At 39.2% G+C, this 12,048-nt stretch overlaps 1 protein-coding gene across 4 annotated transcripts in view; it reads left to right on the top strand.

The window, feature by feature from the left end:
- Positions 1-12,048, top strand: part of ATP8A2 (ATPase phospholipid transporting 8A2) — a 493,533-nt gene that overhangs the window by 319,963 nt on the left and 161,522 nt on the right. For all 4 annotated transcript variants that reach the window (XM_025874698.2, XM_073894767.1, XM_073894766.1 and 1 more), the window contains 2 exons: positions 3,195-3,269; positions 10,303-10,425. In XM_025874698.2, the coding sequence (XP_025730483.1) occupies positions 3,195-3,269; positions 10,303-10,425 (198 nt within the window). The remainder of the gene's footprint in view (positions 1-3,194; positions 3,270-10,302; positions 10,426-12,048) is intronic.

The following is a 12,048-nucleotide window of genomic DNA, read 5'->3' as shown; positions in this document are numbered from 1 at the left end:
TTGTCCTGCGTTACTTCCCTAAGGACTTGTAAACATTCCCACTGGCCTCTGGTATTGTATACTGCTGGGGAGAAATGTGAAGCCGATTGATCTTTCCCCTTGTAGGTTAGCTGCTTTTTCTGCCAGAATATATTAAAGAAGCGATCTTATAAAATTTTAACTCATTAATTCACATATCAGGATATGGGTAGATGTTAATCTTTCTTTTTCTGTGGTTTTGTTTCCTGGAGACAAACGGTGCTCTCCCTATTGGCTGAGTAAGGTATTAAGAATATTTCAGAATTTTTCTTTTATTATATCTTTGGACATTTTTTTTCTATTCTACTTGTTCTTTTTTCTTTAAGGTACACCTTTTAGGAATTTTTTGGTTATCTTTGGGAGGCTATCAGTTTCTCTTAAAATGAATGTTAACCTTTAATGCTTTGTTTGACATTTATTTTCCCTAGCCCTCCCTCCCTACCCCTAAATGTGGTGTCAGCAGTATCAGTTCTGGGAGCTATCCCCCTTTATATGCCTTTTATCTGCAACATTGACTCTTTCTTATTTATTATCTTCTTTGATATCTTAGACATCTTACTTTAGCTCTTGTTTCAATGAAAAGCCACATTTTCTTGAGCTCTTCTGTGCTTGTTGAGAGCATTCAAGATATTCTTCTGCTCTGTGACCTGGTTCTTTCTGTAGAGATTATTTCATGTTATTGTCATTTATTCATCTATCATATTATTTCATATACATATTTATTTATTTATGTTTTCCTTATTATTTTCTGATAATGTCTAGGGAAGAGGGGCTACAAAATTGTCTCAGAACACTTTCTCAATCAAATGTTCTGCTTCTTGCACACTGGTCACCTGTCTCTTTGCAGCAAAATGCACCTCCCTCACCGCCATTTCTTCTCCTCCGGGGAGTTGGAGGGCCATGTGTCTCACACTAAATGTCTGTATGTTATGGGTTTTCTGTTAAATGAGTTTGCATTAATTTCTTTTCAGGTTCCTCCATCAGTGTCTGACCAGTTGATGGCCATTTATGCTCCCTACTTTACCCTGCCATCCTCCTCATTGCTTCTTGGGGAGAAACAGCATATGTATTTACATTGCCCCTCAACCTCAGTTTGCTTGCTATGCTGAATGGGGCAAGGGACCTCAGCCATGACTTGCCCTGCTTCTAGATTTCACCCTTTAAATAAGAGGTGGTTCAGCTCTTTTTTGGATTGTTCCCCCTGTTTCCTAGAAAACTTTATACTCTGTACGTTTTGTCTGCTATCAGCAGTTCCCCCTTGTTTGAGCTAATCTTGTCGCATTTATTATTTCCGTCTGTGTCATCTGTCTTTTAATAAAGCCTATCCCATACTTTCACTGAAAATAGCTATTTTCTATTTTCAATTATTTTTGCTGTTTTCACTTGATAGTAGGGAAGGGGGAATAGCTATAGAAATATCACTACTCTACCTTCAACAAAAGATGACGAGTTAACTGAATTAAGCAATAAAATAGTTAAGTGTTCACTAGATATTTATCAGTGTTCGCTCACTTGTTTGAATAGGAGAATATAGAAGTATAACACAATCTTGGGGAAATAAAGTTACAACTCTTGAAACAATTTACAAATATGCTTGAGTCAGATGTGGATCCAGGCTCTCATTGCACTAAAAGCTTGGTTGAAGTATTGATTGTTAAGGCCTCCAGTGGTTAGAAAGCAGTGCAATTGGAAATATTGTTTTAGGGACAGCTAATATTTGAACAGGTGTTGTAAAAAATATTTGGAGTGCAGAACATGGCACCAATTTCTGATTCTTAGTCCCTCATCAATATTTCTTGGCTGAGAACAGCCATACCTCATGGGGACCTCTCAGGAGACAGTTGGATTTAAGAGTGAGTTGGTGTGTAGAAGGATTTTTGAAGGTCAGCAAGCTTATCTTAGGTTTAGGAGAGATCCGTAGTAGTTTTTTGAACCAGGGGATGAGATAATGAAAGCTGTGCTTAAGAAAACTTCATCTGGCAATTGAATTGAGGTGATTTCATTTGATCCCACTGGGGCTCGGTGAGTCCTTTGTACTAGGTATCCCACTCAGTACAGTTGTGCAGTGTAGGGAACAGTTCCTTTTGCAAGAAGCTTAGTCTGGTGGATTTAAGAAACTGATTTGGAAAAATCTGACTCAGTAAAATTTCAATAGCGGAGTTGACCTCAACTCTTATTATCACGGGGTAGCTGTTCTGTGTTGCCATTGTAGTTCTACTCTAGTAGCAGATTCAGTCTGTCATGGTTTTTACCACTTAGGTGGATTCTATGATTTACACAGGATGCTTTAAAATTTACCTCCAAATCACTGGAATCCTGTTGTGTCCCATAAATTTAGATGACTTTTAAGCAGCAGCATTTTGTATTTCATTTATCCATATTCACGTCCTTCTAGACCAGGTTTTCCGCCAGCCTCGTGATGGCTCACCCCTCTTCTAATGCACTCTTACTGCCCCACATCTTCTCCTAATTATGCCTGCCTGATGGCTCCTTCTCTGAAATATTTTTATTCCCTGACATTTTGCTCCACAGTTGTTTTTTATGTCAGTCTTGCTTAATCAATTAGAATTATAGTCCACTTGAAGACATAAATAATCGTCTACATTTTATTTATTTATACATCCCATGTTACTCCTGAAGATGACTTGAGCATGTTCCTTCCATATTACTGTGTTTTGACCTTGGCTGAAGTGGTGGATGTCCGATTAAGGGGGGGAGGGTGATATTTTATGAGCTAAGCACACAAATGACCAATAAAGGAGTTTCTGTTGTTTTTTATTTATGGTTTTTATCTGTTTGAAAGTCCTACAAGGATCAATCATATTTACCAAATCAACTTTATAGGGAAAAAGCATGAATTTGAGACTCTTCCAGTCAATGAGAAAGCATTGCCACAAAACATATTTGATATAAGTTAAACATAAGGTGCTTTTCTGTAAATATGTGCACATTACCAAATTGATGTTTGCGTTCAGTATAAATTTCCTTTAAAATATCGGTACATGTGATATTGGGACCTTATATTTTATGAAAGAAAGACCGCCACGTCCTGTGGCTCTTTATCCCTCAGCAGCTGGGTCCAGCTGGTGGTCCACATTCCCCTGCTACTTCTTCAGTGAATGGAAACATTTAGGTCAATATTGATATAAAACTTCTTGAACTTTCTTCTCTTTCAGCTTTGGTTCGCCTTTGTTAATGGATTTTCTGGGCAGATTTTATTTGAACGTTGGTGCATCGGCTTGTACAATGTGGTAAGCATTCTCCATCTCTATCAGATAGCATGCAGAACTTCAGTGACATTCCTTTACTGTTTATGTCTGGGAAGTGTATCTAAGTCAATCATCTGTATACATAGCAGGCAGCACAAATACATCTTTAGAGCCTTTGTTGCTGGGACACATCCTGCAGAAGCCCAAGCTCTCCACACATGGTTTCAATCATAGCAGATCATTCTTGAATAACCCCATGAAATTATTAACCCATATATCTTGATAATAGACCCTTGTTACCTCCTTACTAAATGCCTGCACAACATTTCCATGTTTTTAGCTCAAGTAAAAATTTCTGAGCTACATCTCAACCTATTCCACTTCATAATTTTATATCTGAATTCCTAAACATAGACACACATATATAGCACATAATCTAGTGTCCTTTTTGTCCTTCTTAAAAGAGTATCTGTCCTTGTGGAAGAATGTTTTCTTCCACTGCTAGTGCTAAAATAATGAATGCTGACTTCCAGCTCCCATGGTGAATGGTAATCAGCTTGTTCCATATTTTGCATGATTTTAGAGTTCTTTTTTAATTACTTCACTATTGTGGATTCAAAAGCTAGAAATAAATATGAACTACAAGCCAAAAATGACAAAGTGTAGCTACTTGGCTTTTTGTTTGGTGGTGAGAACTAAGGGGCTCATAGCCTGGTGCTTTAGAGACCCCAGCATGCAACGTTTTGAGTTGCACTTTCCCATGTCTTTTGGACACTAACTCTGACGTTGCCTGCCCTATGGGAGTTTATAGTCAGAAGCAGCCATCATAGGTAGATATAGATGGCAGTTACCAGACATACAGTATACATTGTGGTGCTATAAATATTTAGTTTGTGTATACATATGTGGCTGGATGTTCAAGTCATCTCTCCACTCAGTCTTTTTCTTTTTTAGTAGCTACCATGCTAGGTGCTGGGTATAAAATGCTGCATATGACAGGTTGCCCCAGCCCTATGTAGCTTGACAGGTGAAGAGGCTCAAATAGATAGACTAAGCTACCACTAAGCCTGAGTTTATATCTTGAGTTTAAACAGCATCGGTCGGTTAGGAACTGTACGCTAGCACATTTATTACTAATACTTAGGCTCGAAAGGCAAAGGTGACCGTAGTGAGAGCAGGGCTGAATCAGTGCCTGTTCATCACCTGTGCCCTAACAGCTACTCTAACTCACTTATCACATGGATAGAGGCTCAAGGACCTCCCCTCGGACAGATTGTTAACTTTGCAGAATTTAAAACTGTTTTGAGTAGATGAAAATTATGCTGACTGCTCCATAATGATTTAGTGCCAGAAAGGGCCAAATCCATACCCATACACGTATTTATAAATGGGAAGCTGAGACCTGTGAACCTGTGCTTTAGAGCTAAGGACTGGAATACAAGTCCCCTGGTCACACGAGGCATGGAAGCTAGCCCTACTTTTGTGCTCAGGCATGACAGCTGGATTCTTTTCTTAGCTCTGTGCAGCCTTGGGCAATTGAAATTAATCCAACAAACTTGTGCTGAGGGCCTGCTATGCTTAAGATGCTGATAGGCTATAGGACAGGGTTGGTCAAAATAGGGTCCACACACCACTTACATTAGAATAACTAGGATTCGTTTGAAGATGCAGATTCCTAAGCCCCATCAGAGTTTCTCAGAGATACTGAGAAACAAAACAAAATGTTAAATACATTTTTTTTAGGAATGGTTGTGCATATGAAAGTTTAGGACCCACGATGATCTTTGATCCCTAGAGTTGGGAATGTGTGGTATGCTCTTTGTGTCCCCCAGACTATAGAAAAGAGAATATTGCAGGAGAGAAGTGAATTTCCAGGTGAAATGGCCCATGTCACTACAGGTACACAGTACAGGTGTTAGAGTTAGTCACCAACCAGTGGTGGCAGAGTTGGGACTCTCAAGGATCTGTGAAGTGGTCTCAGAAAGGTGTTGGCCTCCAGAAGTCATTCATGCTGAAAGGGCCAAACCTTTTGAGAACATGGAAGTCTGTCCCCGTAGAAATTATTTTGGTGAATTTTGTTTGAAATAAATTGAAACTCAGAGAAATATTGCAAAAAGAGTACAAAGAACTCCTGTATTAGATTCCTCAGTTATTAGCATTTTGTCCTCATTTGCATTGTCTGTCTGCACATGTGCATGTGTGTGCACACCCCTCGTGGGCGCTCGTGGCACACACACACCAATACACTCATTTCTGAACCACTTGAAAATAACTGAAGACATCAGGCCCCCTTACTTTGGTGCATAGATGCTAAGACCACAGTCTTATATAACCACAGTATAATGACTGAAGTCTAAAATTAAGCATGGATACAATACTATTATCTGATCCATATTAGTCCATATTCCAGTTTTGCCATGGCTGTTCCAATAATGCCTATTTAGTAGGTTTTCCCCCCTCTAGCCGCACTGCCCAGAGTACAGTATGGTACAAGAGGCAGTTTGGGACATCTGAGATGTTCACTAGTGATCCCTCTTCTGGGCTGGATTTCCTCTTGCCATTTTCTCCAAACAGCATTTCTGTCTTGCTTGTGTTGCTTTTTCTTCTTCTGTATTTACTCTTTATATTTATATTTGATTCCCCAGGCCAGCTAAAGTAGCGAGTCATCATTTCTCGTAGCAGATTAAATAGCATTAAAACTAACTTGAAACTCTTAAATCTCTCAGAATATTGAATGAATGTCATCCCATTGGATTCTCATTATATCCATAATCAAATTTCTCCATCATTTTATTTTATGGTTACTAGAACCACCATGATCAGATGGATTTCAGTTAGATTTCATCCTTATTTTATTAAGAGATAACTCTTAATGTGTTTTAAACGGTTTCAAAAATTTATCCCTTTTAATCTTATCAAGTCAGAATAATTTGAAGAAAAAACTGTGAGCCAGCCTCACTTGTAAACAGTATTATAAAAAATCTAAATAAAATAGCAGCAAATAGAGTTCAACAATGTATCAAAAGAGTAAAATATTTGACCAAGTAGGGCTTATTTCAGGAATATAGGAGGTTCACACTTTTTAAATATTTCTAAATATCATTATATCAACGAAAGAAAAAAGAAAAACCCGATCTCATCAGTGGTTGCTGAGAAAGTATTTGAGACAAGTCAGCTGCCATTCCCAAAATAAGAACTCCAAGTAAAATAGGAAAGAAAGAAGCCAATTAACCTAATCTAGACTATTTATAAAAAACAAAAAACCAAAAAACAACAAAAAACAGCGTATTGCCATAAATGGCAAAATTCTTAAATGATTTCATTTTAAATAAGAAATTAGTCAGGGATGCCTGAAATCACTATATAATTCAGCTTTGTTTTTGGAATTTTCAGCACCTGCCAAGAAAATTAACTATTACAAATACTAGAAAAAAATGATTTATGTGCTTATACAAATATGCACACAAAAAGTGGCCTTTTAAATGTGTTCATAAATGGCTGTATATCAGAAAACCCAAAAGATACCAGTAAAGAAATACTAGAATTATAAGAGAATTTATAAGGCTACTAGACCCATAATAAATATATAAGGACCAATAGCTTTTTTCTATCCTAGCAATCAATAGCTTTTTTTTTTTAACTCTAGCAATGAGCACTTAGAAATGCAAAGGTATAATAATTACTTTCATATACATTGCATAGGAATAATTTTTGCGGTACCAAATAGAAAAAAAAATCCAAAATCTTATTGAAGTATACAAAATAGAGTTGAACAGATAGAAAGCCTTTCTTTCGTGTGAGAAGATGGTATCATAAAAAAACTCCTCTAAATTGATATATAAATTTATGTATTCCAAATAGAATCCCAGTGATTGTTTGGTGGGGGGGGAGGGAGTTGCATGAAATGATATTGAAGTATAAATGGAATTAACACATAACTGAGAATAAAGATGTAAAGTACAAAAAGAACAATTGTAAGGGTCAACTTCTCTCTACTAAACATCATTCTATACTACAAACCTGTTGTGACCAAGTCAATGTGATGCTGACATGAAACTGGACTAATAAGTTAAGGAATCCAGAAGTAAATTCCAGTTTTGGATTCCAGATCTGTAGTATGTAAGAATTTAATAAATGTCAAAGGTGCTATTTTAGGTTAATGGGAAATGTTTGGATTAATTGTGTTCTAACAACTGGCTCTTTATTTGGAAAAAATAAAATTAGACTTCTGTCTTTACCACATAGATAAATAAATTCCAGATATGTTAAGGCTTACATGTGAAAAATGGAAACTGTAAGCTTCCTGCAGGAAACTCCTGAAAACTTTCATAACCATAATTGGACTCTCAAAGCTATTCTTGACCATATAAAAATTAAACACTTTTATACGGCAGGAGAAACCATAAAGAAAGCCAGGAGACAGAGTGCATTTGGATGAAACTTTATAATATAAAGACAGAATGGATATCTGTTATACTCCAAGAATCCTTAGAAAAGTGGATAAACCACAAATAGAAAACAGACAAAGGACCTGACTAGACCATTCACAAAATTGCAAGTCCAAATGTCCAACAAATAAAAACATGCTCAAATGCACCGATTGTCAGGGAAATGTAAATTTTTTAAGATTTATTTTTTTATTTTAGAGGGGGGAGAGAGAGAGAGAGGACAAGCAAGTGCAGGGGGTGGGGAGGCAGAGGGAGAGAGAAATAGAGAAACTCTAAGCAAACTCCGCGCTGAGCACAGAGCCCGGCTCGGGGCTCAATCCCAGGACCCTGAGATCACAAACTGAACTAAAACCAAGAGTTGGACGATCAACCAACTGCACCACCCAGGTGCCCCAGAAATGTAAATTTTTTAAAGTAAGAGTTAATATCTCCAATTTTTTAGTCTGGAGAACATTAAATATAACACCCATTGCTGATAGGGAAGCAGCAACAAGATTACTGTTGTCCTTTGTGAAGGGAAAGGTAACCTCTTGTGAAAGCAACCAAGCAGCATCTTATAAAATTTAAAATAAATGTATCTTTTTACCCCACCACCCTGTTCTGAGAAACTTTCCCATAGAAATAAAAGATAAAGTATATATATTATAATATATTGTAGATGTTTTTTATATAATGTTTGTGGAACAAAGAAGTGGAAAGAAATGAATGCCTATCTGTAGGTGAATAGCTTAAAAAATACAGTGCATTCATACTATGAATTACTATGTAGGCATGCAAAAGATTGCATTAGTGTCAAGCCCAGGGGACTTGAAGGACATCCCATAATGCATTGTTTTGTGAGAGAAATATGATGAAGAAAAATGTGTAATAATGTCTGGTTTCTGTAACAACAAAGAATGATCCCCAAACAGTATATGTATGTGTACGTGGTATGTTGTAAGCAGGGTGAAACATATGGTAGGCCCTACCAGGTAGTTGGCCATTGGTGAAGGGTAGGACGCTTTGAAGTGGGTAGAAAGTCAAGTAAAAAAGAAAACAAAAACAAAAACAAAAAGCAAGATGGCAGTATCAAGTGTGCATGATAGCACATTTAAGCAAAACCACAAGGGTGAGTTGATGTACTAAGAATGTGCAAAACTTCTGAGATGTCTGTTAGGAGCATCTCCCTTAAACAGACAACTTGTATTCCTGTGAAAGAGACGAGTACGACCACTCTTGCCTTTTATCCTTGAAATCTGGAGAACACGGACATCCCAGGGCTGTTTTCCTTTCTGCTCCAGGTTGAAAGAGGAGCCTGCAAGTTTTATTGGCCTTCCTCCACCATATCTCTGATTGCTTTATCCTAAGAGATTTAGAAAAGGCTTATTTATCTGGACTCAGGCTCCCAGTAACTTGTGTACACAGTGTTCTCAGAGGCACACGTCCAGTTCCCACGGGCTTGAGAGCTTGCTGGGTCTGCGGGTATGGAATTGCTCGATGCTGATGCTTAGCAGCGAGTGACCCAGTATGTGAGCCATTCCCAGAACCAAGTAAGAGAATGGCCTGCAGGACTGCTGTGCCCTCTGGGCTGGAATGACATCTTTATTCCAAACCTCTTCTTCAGGATCTGGCTTTCTCTTTCCAAAACACAAATATGAGTGTGTCCGCCTCCTATAGATTACAGGTAAAGTTAAAAGTCTCAGAAGGCACCATCTGCCCAAGAAACTCATTGTCATGGGAGCTTGCGGTCTCCTTCCCAGCCCTGTCTTATGCCCTGTCCTCAGCCAGCCAGCACCCTGGATGTCTTACAAGTCCAACCCCCACCCCCAAATGTACCACATGTGTTCAGACCTGAAGCTTTGTGAGGGGTGCCTGTTTCAGGGGAGTCCTTCCTTCTGTGCCGCTCTCCCCAACACACCTTTTCCTCCTGCCAAATCCCATAGGTCCAGTACCTTACAGGTCAGGCAGTCTGGTCCCAGAGTCCTTTCTTGACTCTCCCTTCTCCTTCTCCACCCTCTCCCCCATGAGTTTTGCAGAGCGCTGTGTTTTCTGTGTTTATTTATATGCCTGCTGCTGGCTGCCCGTCTCCACCTCTGCAGTAGACAGAGTTCCTGGAGGTCAGGGACCTGCTTCTTTTCCTTCTTCTTCTGTCTTTAAATCTCCGTACCTATTCCTGGTGCTTATCACAGTGTCTGGCCCATAATTCATTCCCAGTAAATGTCTGTCAGATGAATAAATGGATGAAGCACATCGTGCTTCCTGAAATCTGAGTATAAGATCAGGATGGGAAGTTGTAAAGTTGTGTCTTAGCCGATGCTCACGGAAAGCACGACACTTCACAAAGCCACCTAAATCACCGCTCATTTGACATAGGAAGGTAGTTGTTAATTTAACATGATTTCTTAGCTAATCAAATATTTATGGTGTTGTTTTTAATGTCCAGTGGATTCATTTTATGCTGATTAAGTAACAATTAAAAACGGTCTTCCATGCACTCTCTTTGTTTGGAGGGTGTCTGGCGAGTTGTGAATCATTGAATCTCAGGTTCGGACTTGACTTAAAATTAAGTCATCATTCCACAGAACGGAAACACCTAAGCCAGGTGAATCGGAATGTCCTCTTTTAATGGCTCATTGTTCTCCATACAGATTTTCACCGCACTACCACCCTTCACTCTGGGAATCTTCGAGAGGTCTTGCACCCAGGAGAGCATGCTCAGGTTCCCACAGCTCTACAAAATCACCCAGAATGCGGAAGGCTTCAACACAAAGGTACACAGTGTTATTGCAGAATTGTCACCTCAGAAGGGCATAAGCACTGCTGTATGTCTTCCAGCTCTAGTTATCTGCCTGTGAGGAGCTAATGCGTTAGAGAGAACATTCGAGAAGAGGTGAGACCCCTGCCCTCTCCCCGTGTAGCAAGCCAGTGAATTCAAGATGCCAGCTCAGAAAGGAAGCTTCCATGCTGCAAGTTCAGTTCATGTTTGTTGACTGCTTTCCTCTTGTCCACATGTGGCCAGCAGCACCCATGGCCCTGGCGCCTTTAGGATCAGCTACAGAGGCTCCTCTTACCCTTCATAAAGCCCTGCATTGAGGCGGGCTGGGAGCTTGCCTAACAGAGCCTTCTCGCCACCATGGCTTGGTTTTTCCTTTAAAAGAAAATGTTTCTTTAGCTAGTGAGAAAAATTGGCCAGATGTCAACACAGGAATCAAGTCAGTCATAGGTATCTTTTTTTTCAGACTGGAGAATCAGAAGAGAGAAAGCCCCTAGACCTGAAAGGTGTAAATAATCCTGTGAAGGGCCAAGCAGAAGCTGGGTTAGGTGTTGCCAGGATTCTGCAGTCAGGATGGGCAAAGGGGACATCATGGGGTCTGTCAGTCTTAGCTAACTGGAAAAGTGGTTGAGGGCCACCAGCCAGGAGGGAAGACCTGTGCCTGGCTTGGTGCAGGTCGCCTGTATTGCCATGTTTCTGTCTTAGATGTTTGTGCAGGAGGGGAGATTAGGAAGTTGAAACAGAGGTTCATTGAAACCTTTTAACAGAGGTCAGTGAAATTACTGGACACCAGTTGTGTGCATGATTTGCTTGGGTAGCCCCCCGGGCCTCGGTAAGGATGCCAAGGGGAGTCCTCCATAAGAGAACAATCTCTGAAGCTTTTGTTTTGAGCCAGGTATTACTTGATAGTCTTCTTTCAGAGCTGCCTTATTTTGAGGAAAGCATAACAGGCACATCCAAGCCTGGAAAAAACAAAATGGATCCTATTGGTCCTAGTGTCTTCCATACACAGGAAGACTTGGATGAATAATTTTATCAGTCCATGTTTACTATGATTTTATCAATGGGAAGCAGGGCCTGTTGGTTCTGCATTCTTTTTATAAATCTGTTTTTTATAGAGCTTGAGTTCAAAGGCCCTGTAAGATGGGAAGTAAGTCGGGAATGGAGCCACTTAAAAGGTAGTAGAGCTGAGAATGCTCTGAGACTTATTTGCAGACACTTTGGAGTTTTTGTTTGTTTGTTTGTTTGTTTTTTGAAGGCGTAGGTGAAGAGGTTAGGGAGAAGGAAGAAAAAAAATGAACATTTAAAAATGGGAAAATCCCATTGTCTTACAATTTTTTTCATTTTTCTGTTTCCCCACCACTACTTAGGATCAAACTATATGACAATCCCCAGAACAATCTAGATTTTTAAAAATAAATTCAAGCTGGCTTCAGTATAGTAGTTCTGTCATCTCAGTAGTTAAAAAGATCATTGAAATGCATTTATAAAAACTTAATTTAGAAGAAACTAAACTTTGTGTTCTTTTGTGTGACCTCTGAAGTGTTAAAGAGAATTTTTAAATGTGCATGATATTAACCAAACTCCTAGAAACTAACAAGTTGCTCGGGAGAGATTTTAA

The sequence above is a fragment of the Callorhinus ursinus genome, unplaced genomic scaffold (genome assembly GCF_003265705.2).
Source record: "Callorhinus ursinus isolate GAN/ISIS: 27379988/994484 unplaced genomic scaffold, GSC_fseal_2.0 scaffold7, whole genome shotgun sequence".
In the NCBI taxonomy this organism is placed as follows: Eukaryota; Metazoa; Chordata; class Mammalia; order Carnivora; family Otariidae; genus Callorhinus; species Callorhinus ursinus.
The sequence above is the reverse complement of the archived record's forward strand: the minus strand, read 5'-3'. Positions and strand labels throughout refer to the sequence as shown.